At 32.6% G+C, this 22,389-nt stretch overlaps 12 protein-coding genes across 12 annotated transcripts; 5 read left to right on the forward strand and 7 right to left on the reverse strand.

The window, feature by feature from the left end:
- Positions 1-89: 89 nt before the first annotated feature.
- On the reverse strand, positions 90-2,066 carry NOP9 (RNA-binding RNA processing protein NOP9; the record flags this gene model as incomplete). Its single annotated transcript, XM_019181924.1, has 1 exon — positions 90-2,066. One exon carries the CDS (start codon positions 2,064-2,066, stop codon positions 90-92), a length of 1,977 nt encoding a protein of 658 aa, XP_019037962.1.
- Positions 2,067-2,298: 232 nt separating this feature from the next.
- On the reverse strand, positions 2,299-4,055 carry CCT8 (chaperonin-containing T-complex subunit CCT8; the record flags this gene model as incomplete). The annotated part of the gene is made up of 2 exons (XM_019181908.1): positions 2,299-3,785; positions 3,884-4,055. The coding sequence occupies 2 exons, from the start codon at positions 4,053-4,055 to the stop codon at positions 2,299-2,301; spliced, it is 1,659 nt and encodes a 552-aa protein (XP_019037963.1).
- Positions 4,056-4,344: 289 nt separating this feature from the next.
- Positions 4,345-6,795, forward strand: VPS53 (Vps53p; the record flags this gene model as incomplete). The annotated part of the gene is made up of 1 exon (XM_019182048.1): positions 4,345-6,795. One exon carries the CDS (start codon positions 4,345-4,347, stop codon positions 6,793-6,795), a length of 2,451 nt encoding a protein of 816 aa, XP_019037964.1.
- Positions 6,790-7,224, reverse strand: PML1 (Pml1p; the record flags this gene model as incomplete). Its single annotated transcript, XM_019180781.1, has 1 exon — positions 6,790-7,224. A coding segment is annotated over one exon (435 nt), but the record flags the coding sequence as incomplete, so codon positions are not given.
- Positions 7,225-7,850: 626 nt separating this feature from the next.
- HCA4 (RNA-dependent ATPase HCA4) lies at positions 7,851-10,145 on the forward strand (the record flags this gene model as incomplete). The annotated part of the gene is made up of 1 exon (XM_019182060.1): positions 7,851-10,145. The coding sequence occupies one exon, from the start codon at positions 7,851-7,853 to the stop codon at positions 10,143-10,145; it is 2,295 nt and encodes a 764-aa protein (XP_019037966.1).
- A 266-nt stretch (positions 10,146-10,411) lies between these two features.
- Positions 10,412-11,338, forward strand: CTK2 (Ctk2p; the record flags this gene model as incomplete). The annotated part of the gene is made up of 2 exons (XM_019180751.1): positions 10,412-10,557; positions 10,624-11,338. Coding segments are annotated over 2 exons (861 nt in total), but the record flags the coding sequence as incomplete, so codon positions are not given.
- Positions 11,339-11,409: 71 nt separating this feature from the next.
- BET4 (Rab geranylgeranyltransferase BET4) lies at positions 11,410-12,533 on the reverse strand (the record flags this gene model as incomplete). Its single annotated transcript, XM_019185720.1, has 3 exons — positions 11,410-11,990; positions 12,047-12,473; positions 12,531-12,533. 3 exons carry the CDS (start codon positions 12,531-12,533, stop codon positions 11,410-11,412), a joined length of 1,011 nt encoding a protein of 336 aa, XP_019037968.1.
- Positions 12,534-12,674: 141 nt separating this feature from the next.
- Positions 12,675-13,452, forward strand: MAD2 (spindle checkpoint protein MAD2; the record flags this gene model as incomplete). The annotated part of the gene is made up of 2 exons (XM_019182749.1): positions 12,675-12,986; positions 13,043-13,452. The coding sequence occupies exons 1-2, from the start codon at positions 12,764-12,766 to the stop codon at positions 13,450-13,452; spliced, it is 633 nt and encodes a 210-aa protein (XP_019037969.1). The 5' UTR covers positions 12,675-12,763.
- Positions 13,453-13,776: 324 nt separating this feature from the next.
- Positions 13,777-15,875, reverse strand: KAR2 (Hsp70 family ATPase KAR2; the record flags this gene model as incomplete). The annotated part of the gene is made up of 1 exon (XM_019182750.1): positions 13,777-15,875. The coding sequence occupies exon 1, from the start codon at positions 15,799-15,801 to the stop codon at positions 13,777-13,779; it is 2,025 nt and encodes a 674-aa protein (XP_019037970.1). The 5' UTR covers positions 15,802-15,875.
- A 290-nt stretch (positions 15,876-16,165) lies between these two features.
- Positions 16,166-16,921, forward strand: TAD2 (tRNA(adenine34) deaminase; the record flags this gene model as incomplete). Its single annotated transcript, XM_019181950.1, has 1 exon — positions 16,166-16,921. One exon carries the CDS (start codon positions 16,166-16,168, stop codon positions 16,919-16,921), a length of 756 nt encoding a protein of 251 aa, XP_019037971.1.
- Positions 16,922-16,990: 69 nt separating this feature from the next.
- Positions 16,991-18,397, reverse strand: SNX4 (Snx4p; the record flags this gene model as incomplete). The annotated part of the gene is made up of 2 exons (XM_019181931.1): positions 16,991-18,085; positions 18,137-18,397. 2 exons carry the CDS (start codon positions 18,395-18,397, stop codon positions 16,991-16,993), a joined length of 1,356 nt encoding a protein of 451 aa, XP_019037972.1.
- A 370-nt stretch (positions 18,398-18,767) lies between these two features.
- Positions 18,768-21,383, reverse strand: RTT107 (Rtt107p; the record flags this gene model as incomplete). Its single annotated transcript, XM_019181881.1, has 2 exons — positions 18,768-19,819; positions 19,997-21,383. The coding sequence occupies 2 exons, from the start codon at positions 21,381-21,383 to the stop codon at positions 18,768-18,770; spliced, it is 2,439 nt and encodes an 812-aa protein (XP_019037973.1).
- Positions 21,384-22,389: the final 1,006 nt, after the last annotated feature.

Consider the following 22,389-nt stretch of genomic DNA (forward strand, 5'->3'; position numbering starts at 1 on the left):
ATATAGCTACAATAATGACATTCGTTTTTTAAAGGAAAAAAAGTAAAATAATTACATGTCTTTTATTTCTAATGCTTTTTTGTATCCCCCTATTTACGATTACGACCTCTAACTTTTTGTTTCTTTTGGAATGGTTCTTCTTGACCTTCAGATTTTCTTTTCCCATTAAATTGATTATCTGATTTAGCTGCTGGTAATTCTGGTTTCTTTGGTGGGAATTTTTCATACTCTTGTTCTTTAACTTTAAAAGTCCAATCATGTCTTTTTCTAACAAATAATTCCATTGACCAATTCTTCCAAACTTGTCTACCATATGTACTTTCTTTAACTTTTTCCTTTTCACCAATCAATTCTTGAGCAATTCTTTCTTTATAATTATTCAATTTTAAAGTGAAATCCCATAATTTATCAACAATATGTGAACCATAAGCATTACAAGATAATTCAACAATTGAACCAACAAATTGATTTAACAATCTTCTTCTCTTGATGATTTCAACATCTTCTGGCTTCAAAACATCTTCAACAACATGTGAAAAAACACCATGCAAACACATTTGAATTAATCTTTCTTTTGGTAATGATAGTAAATTATCAACTGTTAAATTTAAAAAACTTGAATCATACTCCATCAATTTCTCTAAAAATAAAGCTCTTCTTCTTTCTTCAGCAGTTGGCCAATCATCTCTTGTGTTTCCTAATGTTGAAGTTGATAATTGTAAAACTGTTTCCAAAATATCTGATTCTTCATTAGGTGTATATTTCTTCACCAATTCTTCAATAATGACTGGTTTTTTATAATCTTTGTGTAAAGTTGATGCGTCAATAATTGATTTACCCATTTCTAAATTACTATTCATCAATATACTCATTTCTGGGATTAATTGATCCAAGATTTGTCTTACTTCATTTTGTTTCAATTTTTTCAATAAAATTTGAACAACATAACTTCCTGTTGTATCTCTTTTAGCTAATTTCAAAATTCGTTCACTCATGTAGAGTTTATATAACCTTTCAACATATTTTAATCTTTGATCCTTAATAGTATTTTCAAAAAAATGTGAACCAACAGGATCTGATAATAAATATTCAACAAATGATTCTTCTGAAGAGTTTTTTTCCTCATCATCTTTTAAAAACACTAAATGCCAAAATTGTCTATCTCTATCAACAATACCTTCAACTTGAATTAATAATTGTAAGACAGGTGACGCAACTTTATGAATAGCATATTCTCTAGCAGTTCTTTGATCCAATTTAGATCTTATAGAATCCAATAAATTTTTCAACTCATCTTTAAAAGATGATGGGATTTGAAATGCTTTATCAAAATCTTGATTATCTTTGATTTCAATCATCTTTCTTGCAATTTTACTCTTCTTACTACGTAAAGTTGAATTTGACACTGTAGTAGATGGTAATTCTTTCCCTGCAATGATCAATATTATTAATCTTAATGTATGTGATGCATATTGATGAATGATCATATCTTTTAAGTTTGGTTTGATTTCATTCAAGAAAAATAAAAATAAATTTTCCATGGAAACATATTCATCATCATTTGTATAATTTGAAGTTGGATTCAACAATTCTTTTTCAATTAATGCAGCAGTCCTCACTAATAATGTCTCCACACAATGGGATGAATATTTGTGATAAATTAATGACAAGAAATGACCATTAAAAGCTTTAAATAACTGTTTCAATTGATCATCAGTACAATTCAAAATCAATCTTTCCACTAATTTAGAACAAATTTGGTTTGTAACTAATTTTAATTCTTTCCCTTTACTTTCCTCCAAGACACTAGCAACAAACCCGGCTTTATCAGCTTCTGATTCGAAAGCATTGGCATTCAATGTAGCTTCAGCTTGTTTGAAATAATCTAATTCAGTAGTATCAACAAGACCAAAAAAAGTATTTGGTTCCTTTACAGCCTCTTGATCTATTTTATTTTCAGATACTGAAGGACTTTCGTCATAGATCTTGACTTCACTTTCATGTTCAGCTTGAGCCTCTTTCAATTTCTGCTCTTTTTGAGCTCTTCTACCTCTAACTTTACCCATTTTAAACTAAATATATGGAACTCCAAGCATGAAAACACAATCTAGAGATTCTTTCTGATATTCAAAATTGTGTCTTCATACATAAGAAAAAAAAATTTCTGGATTTTTTACCCGGCGAGATGAGCCTGTTATGGGGCACACCATTATAAACTACAAAAAGAGAAATTCTTTAAAAAAAGGTATCGTACATCTGAATTTCAAATTAATAAACAAAATTCTTGATAAATGCTCTTTAATCTGCTTGATCCCAATTACCAGGTCTTGGTTGCTTTGGAACTTGAGGACCACCGGCTCTTTTAGCCATGATGATTTGATCAACAGATAAAACAGTTGAAGCAGCTTCAGTAGCTGCTGCAATGGCAAATCTCTTTGAAGCTAATAAATCATAAATACCTTCTTCATGGATATCTTTGACACCATTTGAAGAATCACCGTCAATATCAATACCAAATGACAAACCTTCTGGCTTACTGTGTTTAGAATATAATCTTGGTAAAACTTCAGTAGGATCAAGACCTGCAGTTTCAGCTAAAGTTCTTGGGATAACTTCAAAAGCATTTGCATATTGTTTAATAGCTAGTTGTAAAAGACCTGGAGTTTTTTCACCGTATTGAGTAATACGGTTAACTAATTCAGCTTCAGTTGCACCAGCACCTGGTAATAATCTACCATCTTGAGTTAAACCTTTAATAGCACTGACACCATCATCAATAGCTCTTTCAATATCATCCAAATTATTCTTTGTAGCACCTCTGATAACAATAGTTGAGGTTCTTGTAACATCATTTTCCTGTCTGAAAACAGTAACTCTATCACCACCGATTTCTTTAGTTTCAATAATATCAACAGTACCCATTTCTTCTGGCATTGGGGCACCTAATCTTGGTAATGGAGTAGCTCCACAAACTCTGCATACTCTTCTCAAGTCAAATTTACTTGGAACTTTCAAAGTTAAAATACCATAACGATCTAAATAATGTTGCGCTAATTCACCAACACCTGAACCTGCAATAACGACTCTAACACCTGAATCATGAATCTCTTTAACTAATTGATCTAATTGAGCTTCTTCACCTTTTGAGAAATCTAACATTTCTTGAGCATTATGTAATAAAACGGTACCTTTGGTTTCAGTTTGTGAAACATCAAATGGAGCAGTGAAAACAACAACTTTTGATTGGGTTTTCAAATTTTTAATATGACCTTCAGGTTCAGTTGGGAAAACCATACCTTTAACAACTTTTGAATTTTCTAAACTACTACCCATAATTTTAACAACTCTAATACTATCAACATTGAAATTTTTTGGATTTTTTGGTGGTAAAACGTTCAAGACAGCTTCACTAACAAGGTCTGAAATGAAATCTTCTGAACCATATTGTTTGGACGCTATCACTGGTTTAATAACTTTTTTCAATTCTGAAACTGATAATAAATCTTCAACTTTACTAACTGATAATTCTTCAAGTGCTTCTAAAGCAAATTTACTAGCCAATTGATAACCTTGGATAATTTCAGTTGGGTTTAGACCTAATGTTAATAACTTTTCTGCAACATTCAAGAATTCACCAGCTAAGACTAGCACAAGGTTTGTACCATCACCCATCTCTAGTTCTTGTTGTTCTGAAGCCATAACTAATAATTTGACAGCTGGATGCACAACCTCAAGTTCACGTAACATGGTTGCAGCATCATTTGTAATGAAAACTTTTTGTAAATCTATTAATGGTGTTAGTGGCAAGTCCATATTGCGGATTGTGAATTGACTAAGACCTATTGAAACTTTGTTCAATAGCCAATTCACTGGAAATACATACGATTAACAATAACTTTGTTTCTTCCACATGGACCTATAGAGGTCAAAACCATCTTGGAGATCTCTCTGCACGCAGCGATATTTCTATTCACAGCACCATCAGCATTACTTTGTGATGAGTAACCTTGTTTGAAAAGCCCAGCATTTGGAGCTTGAGGAAGACGTAGTGACATGATCAATTGAACAAATTATCAAATCAACACACGACAAGTTCTATAAAATTTCTTCAATTTTATCAACAAGTGTTTGATCCATTTTTCGATGATTTTGATACATTTTTTTTTCGCGTTATTCGTTGAAAAAAGTCGGTCTTGAAGCTGGATCTCGTGACTTGATTTTCAAATCCGACTTTTAGTATGTTAAATCAACAAATTCCAATAAACAACAACAACTTTTAAATGACAACTTGAGAATTTATCATTGAGACCGGGATCTTGTTGTTGTCATTGTGAGCTGGCCAATATGAGTGCATTGAGTGATATAGGATCAGCTGACTACGATCCTCTCTACGATCTTCAAGAATTGCTTCCGGATCCATCGTCTTTAGCCAACCTTCGAAGTTTCATGAATTATACCAACTCTTACAAGTTATCAATTGATCAAGATATACAAAGGATACAACTAGAATACACAACCTATTTGCAAAGTGATGATAAGTTTGACGCTGGTGCTGCTCATTCAGAGCTTGATAACATCATAGCAGAGATTGATGAGAATAAAAAGCTAGGTGTCAACACTCAAGATGTGATTGAAGGAATGACTTCCAATATCAAAAAACTTGATGATGCTAAAAAAAACTTGGTACTGAGTATGACAGTGCTGAAAAGGCTACAGATGTTGATTACCGCCTATGAGCAATTGGTTTATTTTTCAGAAGCAAAGAAATATTCTGATTCAGTTCAACTGTTGAGCGCTGTGGGGGAATTGGTGGATCATTTCAAACCATACAAAAGTATAGACGATATAGCAGATCTAACTAGAAAAGTCAATAAGCTGAAGATTACAATCACAGATCAAATATTCCAAGACTTTGAAAACACATTGAACCAAAAGGAGAATTTAAAAGATTCAGAGCTAAGGAGCGCTTGTCAAATGTTGGACCTGATAGGAAATGATCATCACACAAGATTAGTTAATTGGTTCTGTACTCAACAATTGAAGGAGATTAAATCAATCTTTATTAGTTCAGATGAGGCAGGCTCTTTAGAGAATATCTCTAGAAGATTTCTCTTTTTTAAAAAATTGTTGAAGAATTATGAACAATTCTTTCAAAACTACTTCCCTGAGGATTGGAAGGTTGAAGAACAATTAACATCCAAGTTTTGTGAATTCACCAAAGATAGTATCAAGCAAGTTTTATCAGAATCTGGGAAAAATACAGATGTTGATTTGATGTTAAATTCCCTTCAACAGACTCTTGACTTTGAAAAATTCCTAAACTCAAAATTCAAATATAAAGATCCAGATGAATCATTATCATCCTCATATGAATTCACTGATGGTATAGAAGCATTACCAAAGTTTAGCCAATCAATTTCATCTGCATTTGAACCATTTTTGGGTATATGGGTTGATCATCAAAACACATTTTTGAGCAATAAATTTTTGGAGTTCTTATCTGCTCCAAAATTACCTTCAAAGGAACAAGATGAACATCAAGCAAATGTGATACCATCATCTGCTGATTTGTTTAGAGCTTATCGTCATTTATTTTCACAATGTGCAACTTTATCCACTGCTGGTCCATTACGTGACCTTGCCAGATTATTTTCTAAATGGTCTTTAGAATATTCAAACAGAATCATGAAACCCACATTACCAGCAACTGTTAATGATGAGTCAGTTGCTTATATTACTCTTGTTTTGAACACTGCTGATTATTGTTCCACTACTATTACGCAATTGGAGGAGAAATTAATTGAAACGATAGATGAAGGTTTCAAGAAAGATATTAATTTCGAACCCGTTAAAGAATCATTTATTAAATTAATGAACAAATCAATCAATTTGCTTGTTTACAAAATTGAAACAGAAAGTGAATTCTCCTGGAGAGAAATGGCAAACACAAATTGGTCGCATATGGAAGATGTTGGTGATCAAAGTAGATATATTTCAAGTCTCAAAGAAATACTCATCAAGAATTGCACACTCATCCTACCTACATTTGTTAGAGAGATTTATGTACGAAATTTTTGTGACAAGATTGTTGAAAGTACAATAAATCAATTTTTAACAAGTATTATTAGAACCAAGCCTATTCCTGTTATAGCTGCAGAACAAATGTTGCTAGATCTTTCAGTTTTGAAAGAGACTTTTCTGAAATTACCAAAGTTATCTACAGATGCGCCAGATTATAAGATATCTAGCCAATACCAAAAACATGTTGATAGAATGGTGGGACGTCTGGAAGTTATATTGAAGGTGTTGTTAACTCAAGAAGCTCCTCAAGAAGGTTTAGTTTCCAATTATTTTTTCCTCATTGGTGATAAATCTGTCGAGAATTTCATAAAGATTCTACAATTGAAAGGGATAACAGATAAAAACAGACAAACCAAATTCATTGATCTGTTTAGAATACATATGAAAGCACATGATAATCTGGTTGAAAGTTCACCGATTTTATCAAAAGTTACTATAGAGGATGAATCATCAAATGTTCCATCTTCAACTGGTATTTTATCATCTTATGGCCAAAAAATCACATCACCAGATACTTCGTCTTCACCAAGATTTGATAATATATTTGCCAAACGAGATAATCTGGAAAAGGGTCTCAAAGAATTAGCATTAAATGGTGAAGCTGGTGTTAGTAAATTCAATGAAAATTTCCAAAAATTTGGAAGATTCTTCAGAAAAGACAACAATAATAATAACAATTATAATAATAACAATAACAACTCATCCAACAACTAATACATGATCAGTTTCGGAAATACCAAATCTAATTGTATCTTCAGCTTGTAGTTCAATAAATCTCGATGTGGGTATTTCTTGGCCATTTAGAAAAGTACCGTTACTAGATTCTAGATCAATAATGTATGGTTTCACCTGTTGTGTAGTCTTTCCTTGATCATCAGTTATTGGTCTTGATCTGAATTGAATGACAGCATGTTGTTTGGAACAAGTATCATCATCAGTCTCCAAATCCACTAATTTTTCATCTCTCCCTATCAGATGGAATTTCTTATGATTTAATTTATACTCTCTAGGTATTTTAGAACCTTTTTTAAAAATAAACAAGTAATAATCTGGTGAATTTGGTGGAGATGCTGCGTCTTTTGGTTCAGTATATTTCAATTGTGTACCTGCAATGTTATTTGATTCTTTAGCTAAGAGACCAGAAGGTTTGAAATTTGGCTTTTCTTTTGGAGGCTGTGGGGTCTCCTTCTCGTTGTTATCTTTGACACCAACTTGGATTTCATTATAATTACTCTGTTGATATCTTGGTCTCTGTCTAGGCCTGTCTCTAAACCCATTGTTTCTTTCCTCCCAATTAGATCTGGAATCACCTCTATTTGACCCTTGCTCGTGTGATCGTATTCTCTTTTCCCTTTCGCTGAGTTCTCTGGACATGACGTGGTGGTATCCTTTTTATTGACTGTTTATTACATAGTAAACTGGTTATTATGGTTTTTTCCACTTTCGAGAACTGGTTAACAGCCCTGGTCGCTGAGATGAGCTTGAATAGCCATTTTGACCCTGGAAAAGTGACAAACGAAGTAGAAAATAAATCAGGTCTCTGGTGAAAATTTAATTATCATTCGTTATATTCTCTGTCCTATTACAATCTATTCTTTACTAACAAAATCAACGGCTTTTGATGCCAAATCTCCTCTGTATGAAGAAATTCTGGTTGTCGCAGCACAAAAAAAAATTTTTGATAGGAAAAAGGTATACAGAAGAAAAAAAAATTGTATGCGATGAGTTAAACAATAAACTAATTCTATATCTCCACAGCTACACAAGAAATGGCTAACAAACACAAGCTTACAACTTCTCAGCGTAAAGACCTTCGTCGTAAAGAAGAACAAGCTTTGAAAGATCTAGAGCAAAGAATCCAAGACTATGATCCAAAACTTCAAAAAGTCTCACAATTCAAAGATCTACCAATTAGTCCAAATACTTTAAAAGGTCTGATAGAGGCAAGTTTCGTCTCTATGACTGATATTCAGAAGGAATCCATACCCATTTCATTGAAAGGTGAAGATGTTTTAGCAGCTGCTAGAACTGGTTCTGGTAAAACTTTAGCATTTTTAATCCCAGTTATTGAAAAATTATACAGATCTAAATGGACTGAGTTTGATGGTTTAGGTGCCTTGATTATTGCTCCAACTAGAGAATTGGCCATTCAAATATTTGATGTTTTGGTGAAGATTGGTAAATATAATTCTTTTTCCGCTGGTTTAGTCACTGGTGGTAAAGATGTTAATTTTGAAAAAGAAAGAGTTCCAAAGTTGAATATTTTGATTGGTACTCCTGGTAGAATTTTACATCATATGGATCAAACTGCTGGGTTTGATACTACAAATTTACAAACTTTGGTTCTGGATGAAGCTGATAGAATTTTGGATATGGGGTTTAAAAAAGATTTGGATAATATAGTGTCCAATTTACCACCAACTAGACAAACACTTTTATTTTCAGCTACCCAATCAAAATCCGTTTCAGATTTGGCAAGATTATCATTAACAAATCCACAATATATTGGTGTTAAAGAAACTGAACAAGGAGTTGCTACGCCGGATTCTTTAACTCAATCTTACATCACAGTTAATTTGGAAGATAAACTAGATACATTATTCAGTTTTATTAAAACACATTTGAAATCCAAAATCTTGGTTTTCTTTTCATCTTCAAAACAAGTGCATTTCGTTTATGAAACTTTTAGAACAATGCAACCTGGTGTTTCATTAATGAAATTACATGGTAGACAAAAACAAACTGCAAGAACTGAAACTGTCTATAAATTTTCAAAAGCTCAACATGTCTGTATGTTTGCAACAGATGTTGTTGCAAGAGGTGTTGATTTCCCAGCTATTGATTGGGTTATTCAAGTTGATTGTCCAGATTCTGTGGATACATATATCCATAGAGTTGGTAGAGCTGCAAGATTTGGTAAAACTGGTAAATCTTTATTAATGTTGACTCCATCAGAAGAAGAAGGTATGACCAAAAGATTAGAAACAAAGAAAATCGAACTAAATAAATTAAATATCAAACAAGCAAAGAAAAAATCTATCAAATCACAAATGCAAGCACTATGTTTCAAAGACCCTGAAATCAAATATTTAGGTCAAAAGGCATTCATTTCATATGTTAAATCTATTTATATACAGCAAGATAAAGATGTTTTCAAACCAGAAGAATTGGCTGTTGAAGAATTTGCAAAATCGCTTGGTTTACCAGGAGCTCCAAAGATTAAGATAAAAGGTGGTACCAAAAACAAGGAGCTAAAAAACACATCAAGACAATTATTAGCATTGTCAAAAGCAAACGAAGATGGTGAGTTTGAAGAAGATCAATCCAAGAAAGTTCGTACCAAGTATGATCGTATGTTTGAACGTAAGAATCAAAATGTTTTATCTGAACATTATTTGAATATCAATGGGAATGTTCGTAATCAAGATGAAGATGAAGATGGTGAAGATTTCATGTCAATTAAAAGAACTGACCATGTGTTGAATGAAGGAGAATTACCAGAATTGTCTATCCCAACTTCTAAAAGAGCTGCAAAAAGAGCATTATCAAAGAAACAATCATTGAATGAAAAGGGTAATCCATCCAAATTGATCTTTGATGATGAAGGTAATCCACATCAAATTTATGAATTTGAAGATGAAGATGATTTCCGTAAAGCTGGTGATGCAGAAACCCAGAAGGCTGATTTCATTAGTAAAGAGTCTGAAGTTTTGAAAAAGAGAGATTTAGATGATAAACAACTTGCAAAAGAGAAGAAATTGGAAAAGAAACGTAAAAGACAAGAAGCTGAAAGAAGAGCTAAGGAAGAAGATGAATATTCTTCTGGGGGTGAAGATGAACCTGTTGTGTATTTGGGTGCACCGGACGTTGATTTGGATAGAGATATGGAACACTCAGGGAGTGAAGGTGATTCATCAGATGAACCTCCTTCAAAGAAGGCTAAATGGTTTGACAATAATAAGGTTGGTGGTAGAGAAGCTGAACAGCATCAAATCTTGGAACTTGAAGAGCCTGAGACTATTGAAGATCTTGAAGCCTTGACTGCCAGACTTATTTCTCAATGATATTCAACTATATAACTCTACATAGTCCATTTTAAATTGCATTTTTTTTGTCATAAATTTCAATTCTGTATACGTTTCTGCCCAAACCATATTTCGCGAAAATGTATTTTTTTTCTGAAAGAGTTTCTGGCAGTTGAAAGAAGCTTCAAAACATCAAAAGCCATCAAATTGCAACATCAAGAAAGTAAACAATGGTGGAAGTACCTAGAGGCCCAGCTAGCCTAGTGCAAAAGAAAGAAGAGCCTGCTGCCGCTGGAAAGCTCACGTCGACCATCCAATTGGCCAGACCATTTTTGACAAAATCACAGATTAAACATGCACAGGAACGAACAATTGAAAGTTCAACAGTTTATGAACAACGAAGAAATCAAATATTTAATTTTTTGATGAAAATTTGTGTTTCTTTGAAATTGTGAGTACTAGTTTCTATCGTGTTTGAGATATACGCATGTACTTTGAGACTAACACCAATTTCTAGTCCAACTAAAACACTGGAAACTGCAATGATTTATTACCAACGATACTTCTTATTCAACAAATTTGATATAGCAATTTATTATGATATTGCCATCACCTCAATATTCATAGCAAGTAAGAATGAAGATACAATCAAGAAGTTGAGAGATATACTTCTGGTGTCAAATCAAATTAGAAATACATTTCTCAATCAAGATCAACTTGAGTTATATCGTAAAAAGATTTTGAGTTTGGAATTTAAACTATTGGAAACAATCTCATTTGATTTCAGACTATTCCATGTTGAAGATTTCTTAATCAAGATTTCAAAATCATTGAAAATTCCAAAAGATATTGGATATTTAGCCTGGTTAATTGCATATGATTCATACCAAACAGAAATTGCTTTAAAAGTTCCGCCACAAACAATTGCCATTGCATGTATTTCATTAGCCACAAAACTGAAAGATTTTGAAACCACAATAAGATCAGAGTTTTATTATACATCTGATAATTCTGTGAATGAGGCATTATTAGATCTTTTAGGATTATATATAAATTCATACAACTATACAGGATTGGCTAGTATATACCCAGATTTCCAAAATAAATTTGTTGAGATAAGAATACCCTTATCAGATGCTCAAGGTTTGAAAGAACAAACTGCAGATCTGATTAAAGAGGATGATTACTTCAAAGATCGTGATTTCTCTATAGGAGAAAGAAGATACATGTTGGGAAACCAAAGAAAAAGACTGTATAGTGAGATCAAGCCTAATAATTGATGAACAATGATGATGATGATAACTCAATTCTCAAAATAGTTTTCTGATAAGTATGTATATCTGTTCTTCCGTAGTGGATCAATATCAATCAACTTCACTAATGATTCTTCGATTTCTGTTTTGTATGTTGGATTGTTTTCAATCTTGTTCAAAATAGTTTCAATCGTAACTATTGATTTCAAACACCAGTTATTTTCAACCCCATTATCTTCCTTTTCTAATTGATTCAACTCTTTGACATTTGTTAGTTCTTGATTTAAGATTTCAATATAAGTTTTCCGATCCAATTTTTCAATAAATATATCAGATGTTAGAAGCCATCTTAAATAGATCCATACTGATTGATCCTGAGGATCAGTATACATAGCATTTTTCAAATACGTCAACTCTTGTTGTAGAAATCCAAGACTTGATTCAAATTGACTTGTTGGTTTCGACTCTAATAATATTGGAATCAATTTGGTTCTATTGTGCCATGCTGAGAAGTTGGAGAAATCTTTATTAATCTTTTCAGTGGTGAAATCAAACTCTTTTAGTGCATATGATTCTCCTGTGCTTTCTTCCAACTTGGAGATGACGTATCTTCTATAGTGCCACCCATGAACTATTATGTATTATTAGTACTTGAAAATATTGATAAAAAGTTTTGCAGCCACTTACAATTTCTTGAATCCATCGTTAATAATTTTGAGACGATCATCAATTCAGCTTTCCAATTGACTCTTGGATGATGTTCTAAAGTCCAAACTCTATGGCCCCAAATCCAATAAACTTTGGGAAATTCCTTCAATCTCATCATGATGAACCCTAATTCTTGATCAAACAGCTTTGCTAGGTCTTCTTCACTTGAATTTTTTTGATAATAGTTTGTGATGATATCTCTTCTATAGTTCCAAATAGTGTAGAATTCTGGATTCAATTGTAGCAAATCAGTCGTGAGATTGAAAACATCTGCGCTGTATACTCTCTCATTCTTCAAATTCAACACTTTGTCTTGCAAAGATCTATAGTTTCTAATCTTTAAAGCATCTTTTGCCTGTCTCTGTTTCTTTACCTCCTCACTAAAATGTTGTCTTTTCACGTTGTGCTAGATTCAAATAGTCAGTACAAGGTACCCATAGTACTAAAATTCAATAACACCCACCATTTTGATCCCAATTCCAATTTATCTGAACAATTAACCAAACTAACGATCAACTGACCAAATTTGAATCTTTGATCATCAACATTCCGCGAATGCGTTTTTTTTTGGTTTTCCTGAAGTAGTGGCCGTTTCCAAAAATACTTCAAAAACGTAAACAAAAAAATCAACTTTCACCAAAACCTTCAACAAAATCAATCCAAAAAGAAACCAGTCAAATTTCCATCCCATCAATCATGTCCTCAGACTCAGCACCAACGCGATCAAATGTTGCACTCAGAGGGTCTTCCCAAATCGTTGCAGAGTTTTTCGATTTCAGTATAAATTCAATTCTATACCAACGAGGAATTTATCCACCAGAAGATTTCCAAATGGTTAAGAAATATGGATTAAACATGTTGGTTACTTGTGATGATGATATAAAGGCATACATCCGTAAGATAATGGGTCAATTGCATAGTAAGTGATGAAACTGTAACCGTTATAAAACTGAATACTAACATTAAGCGATGAAGGATGGGTTGTTGGTGATAAGATTTCAAAATTAATAGTGGCAATAATATCTAAGGATACAGGGGAAGTTGTGGAAAGATGGCAATTTGATGTACAAGTATTTGAAGACACTAAGGAAGAACTAAATAATCCTAAACCCCAACATGATAAATCAAAAGAAGAAATTCAAAAAGAGATTCAGGCTATAATAAGACAAATCACTGCATCTGTTACATTTTTACCAACTTTAGAAACAGGTGATTATACATTCAACGTGTTGGTTTATGCTGATGCAAATGCTAAAGTCCCTAGTGAATGGATTGATTCTGATTCTAAAGAGATCAAAGGTGGTGAAAAAGTTAAATTTAAAAGTTTTAGTACAAATGGTCATAAAGTTGATACATTAGTGAGTTATAGATTGAATGAAGATTGAACATAGAACACATAGAAGGATTGGTTTGTTGAGATATCTACTGTGTTGCTAGCTAAGTTATTATTGATGAAATGTCATGAATGTCAAGTGCTAAATGTAGAATTGTACAAACGATTAATTACTAGACTCTTAATTTTTATTAAAATTAAATTATGATATCTTGATATATACTAATATTTAAATCCCTAATATATCAAATGTGAGTGTTTTCTTTTTCTAAAATGCAAATAAAACCCAGAAAGAATGAAAAAAAAAGTACAAAATAAAAGTGTAATTAGAAAACAAATTAATCAATGTTTTTGATTAATCAAAGAAATGAATAAATCATAGTTCATCATGATCAAAGTAATCATCATCGTCATCTTCATCTTCTTCACCTTCAGCACCTTGAGCACCGTATAATTTTTGAGTGATTGGATGAGCAACTTTTGATAAAGATTCAAATTTTTCATCCAAATCTTCCTTAGTGGCAGTTTCTTCATTGTCTTCTAACCATTCCAAGACATCATTAGCAGCATCAATTAAAGTTTCCTTTTCATCTTCATCAATTTTACCACCTAAAGCATTTTCATCACTAGCTTGATTCTTTAATGAATGAGCATAGTTTTCTAAAGTGTTTTTAGCTTCAATCTTGGCTTTAACTTCGGCATCTTGGGAAGCATATTTTTCAGCCTCTTCAACCATACGATCAATATCTTCTTTTGATAATCTACCACGATCATTCTTAATGGTAATTGATTCTGATTTACCAGTACCTTTATCAGCGGCTGAAACGGTGATCAAACCATTAGCATCTAAACCAAAAGTAACTTCGATTTGTGGGACACCTCTTGGTGCTGGTGGGATGTTTGTTAATTCGAATTTACCTAATAAATTGTTATCTTTAGCCATAGCTCTTTCACCTTCATAAACTTGAATTAAAACAGTTGGTTGGTTATCAACAGCAGTTGAGAAAATTTGTGATTTTTTAGTTGGAATAGCAGTGTTTCTTTTAATCAAAGTAGTCATGACACCACCAGTGGTTTCAATACCTAAAGTTAATGGATTAACATCTAATAAAACAATGTCATCAACACCTTCTTCACCAGACAAAACACCGGCTTGAACAGCAGCACCAAAGGCAACAGCTTCATCTGGGTTGATACTCTTTGAAACTTTCTTACCGTTGAAATAAGTTTCTAATAATTCTTGAACTTTTGGAATACGAGTAGAACCACCAACTAAAACAACATCATCAATTTCATCTTTTTTAACACCAGCATCTTTCAAAACTTGTTCAACAGGTTTCAAAGTCTTTTTGAACAATTCAATGTTTAATTCTTCAAATTTAGCTCTAGTTAATTGTTCAGATAAATCAATACCATCAACAAATGAATCAATTTCAATTCTAGTTGAAATTTGAGATGATAAAGTTCTCTTGGCTTTTTCAACTTCACGTTTTAATTTAGCAATAGCTTTATTGTTATCACTGACATCAATACCATGTTTCTTTTTGAAAGTTTTAACTAAATGACGAACAACTCTGAAATCGAAATCTTCACCACCTAAATGGGTATCACCAGAAGTGGCTAAAACTTCGAAAACACCATTTTCAATTGATAATAAAGAAACATCAAAAGTACCACCACCTAAATCATAAACAATGATTTGATGTTCACCATCAGTTTTATCTAAACCGTAAGCAATAGCAGCTGCGGTTGGTTCATTAACGATTCTTAAAACGTTCAAACCTGCAATAGTACCAGCATCTTTGGTGGCTTGCTTTTGAGCATCATTGAAATAGGCTGGAACAGTAACAACTGCATTGGTAACTTTTTTACCTAAATAATCTTCAGCAATTGACTTCATTTTACCTAAAATCATACCGGAGATTTCTTCTGGAGTGAAAACTTTTTCATCATCATCTAAATTAACTTGAACAGCTGGTTGACCATTCTTGTTGACAACGGTGAAAGGGAAATGTTTCAAATCTCTTTGAACAGATTTATCGTTGTATTTTAACCCAATCAATCTTTTGATATCAAAAATGGTGTTTTTTGGGTTGGCGGCAGCTTGATTTTTAGCAGCATCACCAATTAATCTTTCATCTTTTGTAAAAGCAACATAGGAAGGAGTAATTCTGTTACCTTGTTCATTGGCCAAGATTTCAGTTTTACCATTCTTCATAACAGCAACACAGGAGTAAGTTGTACCTAAATCAATACCAATCACAGTACCATAGTTTTCTTGGGTATCATTATCAGCTTGAGCTAAGGCAAAACCTTTTGGAGAGAACATTGGTCCTATAACCACCAATAAGGCGTAGAACAGCACAGCAGCTGGGAGCAAGTAACGTTGGCCTCTCAACATTGTGAAGTGAAGATAATCTTTTGTGCTTTGTAGTTGCAATTGATTGAGTTCCAAAGTTTGAAGAAGAAGATCTTTTTCGCCAACTTAAATACCAAACGTTGGAAACTTCCACGTAACTCGAAAAAAATTCGACAGCGTGTCTTTTTTTCAGCGCAGAGACATTTCGCGAATGGATTTTTTCGTTTTTCGGTGTTTTTTGAGGTGTTCGAATTTTCCAGAAAAAACCGAGAGGAAAAAAAGAATTCCTCAAATGGACACGTCGAGGTTCGAAGAGGCGCCAGAAGAGCCTATTAGAAAAAAATTGATAGAGAGAAAGAAAGATGTTGAGACTATGGAATTCCACAAGTTACAATTATACTCGGCTATGGTGGAGCTTGAGAAACACTATGAGTTTATGAGATATGCCTTGAGACTGGCAAACAATGCACTGCACACCAACGAGGTCCCGGTGGCGTGTGTGTTTGTTTATGATGGTCAAATAGTTAGTTATGGTTCGAATAATACCAATGATTCTTTGTCTGGTATAACCCACGCAGAATTTAGAGGTATCAATATCATCTTGGATAAAGTGAAAAGTTCACCTGATTTCCAACAAGTTTACCAAAATCCACAAGATATATTTAAAGATATAGATCTTTATGTCACTGTGGAACCTTGTGTTATGTGTGCATCTGCTTTAAAACAGATTGGTATAAGAAGTGTCTTTTTCGGTTGTGGTAATGAAAGATTTGGTGGTAATGGCAGTGTTTTGAGAATTAATAAAGATTGTACAACTCCAGAAAACAACTATAATGCATTTCCTGGGTTCTATAGAAGGGAAGCCATTTTGTTATTGAGAGACTTTTATACACATGAAAATACTCATGCTCCAGTACCCAAGAGTAAAAAAAATAGAAATTTGAATAAAGAAACCTATCCAGATTTGATATGGTCAAATTACTTAAACAAGGATGAATTCATATCAATGTTTGGTGAAGATAAAATCGAGATATTTGAAGAAAATAGAGACTTGATAGAGGAGGTTGATGAATCGGTACTGGAGCCAAATAACATAGATATTTCAGATATCATCAAATTTACAGAAACACCACTTTCTTCATTCAAAAGAAGAAGATTATAAATAACTTTATTATACAATAACTTTAATGATATTGGTGATGATTAAATAATGACTTGAATATGATATACTTTAATGATCCTTCAATTCTTTTTCAATTGTACTCCATTTTGCGATAAGATCCTTGTAAAATTTAATATTATTATCAGCCAAATCTCCCAACGTGTCTTTTAATTCAATTGATTTGATAGTTTCAAAGTATTGAATCTCATGAACAGTTTGTTTTTCAAATGAATCAACAACTTTTTTAGCATTATCAACTTCACCTGTCAAATTTTCAATTTTTTTCTCCAATTTTGATAATTTCTCACGTCTTGCAACTTCATGATTAACTCCTGTAAACTCTTCAAACTTATTTGTGAAGAAATTTGAAGTTCCACCACCTGTTAATAAATTATTTTTATCCGTTATTGATTTATTAAGGTATTCTGTTAATGCTTCATAATCAATTTGTTTTTGATCTTTCAATTTCAATAGGTTTTTAATTGAAGTGATATAATGTTCCAAATCTTTTAATGATACAATATATTCATTATCCAAAAATTCTTTTAAATTTGAAAAACCAAGGCTTAGTGAATTTAATCCATCACTAAAACTTAAAAACGGAACCTCCAATTCAGGTTCCAATTCTGCTAATTTCTTGATCTGCAAGCTGAAATCATAATAATCTGTTTCTAAATCACTGTGTCTTTTTAAAATTTTGTTAAATATTCTATCAATCTTACTTATATTTTCATCCAATTTATCAGATCTTTCTTTAATTTCTTGAAACTCTTTACTTTGTACAGAAGCTGTCTTGAAAGCATTCATGAAAACATCAGATAGTCCTTCACTTGTACTAGCAACATCTGAATTTGTTTTAACTTTTAAATTCAACTTGTATGAATTCCAATCGTGGCTTTCTAGAAAAATATGATAAATTTTGGATCTTTTCAATACAGGATGTAATGAAATTCTTTTCAAAAATCTGTTCAATGACACAGCTCTCTTTGATGTAAATTCTGGTCCAAATCTATCACCTTTAATATATTCCAATCTCTGTTTATCCGGTAATGGTGGTATAGCACATGCAGGGAAATCACTCAATAATACTTGATAAAGAAAATAAAAATCAGAAAATCGACGTCTCACTATAAATTTGGTATTTTGGAAAACTGGATTATTTGACTTGAAGGAACTGTTAATACTTTACTCAAGGCTAGTTTAACTCTTACTTACTTCCGTCTCTATTAGATAAGAAATGAATGCATTTTGACCATCACTTTCCTTTTGTGGTTGTTTGACAGAGGAATTGATGTATAAGGATTGAATATCAAGCTTAGATGACCCTTTGACATCATCATTTGTAGTATCTTTATGGTTTTCAACTGATTCTTCATTGTTGTTTAAATCATTCTTGTCTTGTTCTTCTGTGACATTTTCCTCTTGAGGCACACTTTGATCGTCCCATGTTTGTTCGGGATCTTTATTTTCAGCCATCCTGTGGGAAATCTTTAGTCTGGTTATTTATCTAATATCTTTTAAGCTAATTGTATCTTCAATTCGTTGTGTTTTCAAATACCTTCTCCATGTTCTAACACCTTTATCAAATTGAGAAGAGGCGAGCACTGGAGCTTTTCGCGGCTCCCCTATGGAATATCGGGAGGGTAAAGTTCGCGAAGGAATAAACCCATACAAATTGGCAGCTTAACGTTAACTGAGTTTAGTCTAAATGCACTAGATATTGTTACCTATCACTCAATTAATCATCTAACACCCTAGATTTGATGGGGAATCCTCTACATCTTCTTTTTAACAAAACTCATAACATCCTCATATATATATAAAACGAAACTAAATAGAATCCAAATTAATTGCTGAACAAAACGTTTTTCTTATCATTGATTTCCATATTGAATATGCTATCAATCACCCAATTCCATTCAATGACTTTCCCATGCTGATTTTCATCCTTTAATATTGTTTGAAACTTATCACCATGATTTTTTTCACTTGAGATTAGCACATAGGATTCATCATTACTCTTGACTAATGATTTTAAATTCTTCAAATCTTTAACAGTCTTGATCACATTAACATTTTTGGCACCATGAGCTTTCAAGATCTTTTGAACAGTAGCTGCCCCACCTGGAATTTTTGGTGTAATATTGAAAGACATGTCTTCAAAAATTCTATCATATGAATTAATACGAGTTTTTGATTTATTCATTAACTTGGATAATGAAATTGATGTCAATTCTTTCACAGATGTTGGATTCAATTTATCAATACTAAAATCTTCAACTTTTGGTAATTTTTTCAAATCATTTGGATTGGACTTAAATTCTGAAATGACTTCTTGTAAAAATAAAGGTGATATAATATAATCCAACTTATAACTTAATCCTGTTAAAAACTTTTCTGTTCTCATAAACTTAGGTGATATTATAGCATTGATATTCTTTTTGAATTCTTTGTGTAAAGTGATACCAAGATTGTGTAAAATTTGAGTGTCGGCTCTATTAAAATTCACATCCCACCCAGTAGCAATAGCGGTAATATTATATGGGTTTTCTGTTGGTACTGGAGAAGAAGATTTCTTTGCCTTCTTTGGTTTTGGTGCTTCAGCCTTTGAATCTTTATTTTCTGGTTGTTCTTCTTTTACCTCCGCTTCAACAGATCCAGCTGATGATGGTGATTGTCTTTTTTTCTTCTCAGATTCTTCTAAAGCTCTTTTACGTTTTCTTTCTTCAATTTCTTGAGGCAGCATAGGTATATCTTTTGATCTGTGTTGCTTTTGAAAATAATTCAATTCCTCCATATTTTCATGAAGTTTAGCAGCTGCTTTATCTTTGGCTTTACGACCACTTGATGCACGAATTGAAGCTGCTGAACTATCTGGAGTAGAAGCAATTTTAGCAGCTGGAGTCTTTGGTATTTGTGCTGGGGTCTTTGGAGCTGAAGTTGGAGCTGGAGAAACCTCTTTAAGCGAGGTCTTTTTTTGACTGTCTTCTTTCGATGGAGTTCTGGTGGATTCTTCAATTGGCCCAGGAGCGTTCACTTCACTTGGTTTTTTTGGAACCAGAACTTTTCTAAAACTAGTTATGACAGCACTAGCATGTTCATCTTCACCTTCAGAATCTTCGATGACATTAGCTGAATAATCAGAATTACCATCATCATAGAAATGCTTGAGCACTTCAATATCAAGTGGTGTCTCGCCAACAATGTCACTCATTTCTAGTGATCTTGGGAAATGGGAATATCTAGGATGTGAAGCTGATTGTAGTTTCCAACTTGCATATGTTTCTTCTAGCCATAAATGATTAACAACTGAAATGTTACCCCATTTTTTAGCTGCATTGTATTTAGCACCAACTGGTGTGGCAGTAATAAGATGAGTATTTCTTTGTTTTAATGAAGTTGTAAACTCGGCTCCTAGAGCTTCAACAAGTTTTAAGATGTAAAATCTTGCATCACCTGAATAATTTGTGGAAGCAATAACAAATTTCTTCATTTGAGGCATTCCATGACGAACATATGGATAATGTAATAATTTCAAATATGGAGAGATATACTTCTGATGCTCAACCATCCAATAAATCCAATTCAAATTCCCAACGTTCAGACCTGTTCTGCTTGCCTTTCTATATTCGTCACCGTCTCTGAATTTCCCAATGTAAAATTGGGCATCATTTAATTTATTCTCCACAACACCACCAGAATTCTCAATCAAAACAACAATCAGATCATGCGATCTTTGTGTTAATTCGAGATCTTTTCCAATGTAAAATCTTTTGTTATTCAAAAATTTAGCTTGAGCTTTAATGGATTTAGCATCTTTATTAATAACATCCATTTCTTTTAATTTTTCTTGTTGTTCAATCACTGAGCCACCATCCTCTAAAAGATATGGAGTTTCATCCAGCTTTTTTCTTAATTTTAAGCAATCATCAATCCAATTTGGTAAAACGATTTTGATCTTACAATCCTCAATAGAGTTCACTGCAATACAACAATCTTCATCGGAATCAGTTGAAATCAAATGAGTAACAAATTTGTTCAAAGTATCAGAAAAACAGCCACCAAGTGCTCTAACCCCACCAAATATTGCTTCCTTATCTGATAATGGTAGACCGCCAACACATACGTGAATATCTTTCAAAACATGTTTTGGATCTGGTGAAAATGGTCTAATTGGGGGTTGTCTTTGTAGTTCCACAGTTTTGTAAATGAAATCGGATGTACTAACAGGAATCATATTTTCTTGTGCAAATGAGTAAAGCTCAAAATTGATGTTGTTTGAAAGAATATGAGTAAATTCTTTGATGATTAGTTCTTCTTTATCAATTGATGACCCATTTTCTAGAACTTCATATTCAACGCAGTATTGTTGCAATATCTCAGCAAGACTCTGAACTTCAGTATCTGGAAGATCGACTGACTTGATTATCAATATCTTAAAATTATCAAAAAGCTTTTTCATGGCTAGGTATCTTTGGCTTTCTAAACTTCGTTGTTTTGATTTTGCCTTCAATTTTTTTTTTGTTTTTGTTTTTTGGATGGATACGCGCCTTAATTTTGGTTGATAAAAAATCAGTTTGGTGTCAGTCACGTGATTCATTGAGGAAGTTTTTAAGTTCCATTTTAATCAAACAAAAAGTGAATAGTATTATATAATATTGTAAAATATTTTTAAATTTTGAGATTGCGGTTATAGAAAGTATCTTTAAAGGCATTTTAGACGATATTTTGAAATTAATATATATTAATTCTAGTCTACTTTTTTGTTTTTGAGCATTTTGAAGCTTAAAATATTTTATGATTTATATTTTAATCGTGTTTTGAAGTTTTTTATTATTTAATTAATATATATTAAAATTAATGAATAGCAAGCTTTAAGTAAAATTTAAATTGTATTTGATTGAAATACGAGTATATTACTATTATACTGAAAGTAGAACGCTATAGTGAAACCAGTTAATTAACATATTGGCATGAAGATAATTAATTACAAACGACGCACTGCTGATCAACACGTTGATGCGTGCGCCCGGAAATCTTGTTAACTGCGAAAGCGTCGATTAAGGTTTGAAATAATCCCATGATTCAATATGCATATCAAATAGCTTTAGAAGTCCAAAAGTTTCCAAAAAATGGATATTTCTTGTACGTGATGTGTCTGTCATGTTTTACGTGCCAATAGAAGCAGATGGAGCTGAACGGTGATTCGTGAATTAAGACGTGAAGAAGATACACTCGAAATAATTGGAACTTGATTGATGAAATGACAAATGCAATGTATTGAATCAGGCATATTTCTCAAAGTTTGCTACTTGTGATATTGGGACGGCAAAGTACATGGTTTCAAAGGGAAACAATTTAAGATTACAGGGTCCTCGGTGATGAGAAAATAATTATACGAGGTCGAGTACTTTATGAAACTCGGATAAATACACTGTTTTACCATATTTCACCTATTAGCCAAAAGT

This window comes from Wickerhamomyces anomalus (assembly GCF_001661255.1).
Source record: "Wickerhamomyces anomalus NRRL Y-366-8 unplaced genomic scaffold WICANscaffold_4, whole genome shotgun sequence".
NCBI lineage: Eukaryota > Fungi > Ascomycota > Saccharomycetes > Phaffomycetales > Wickerhamomycetaceae > Hansenula > Hansenula anomala.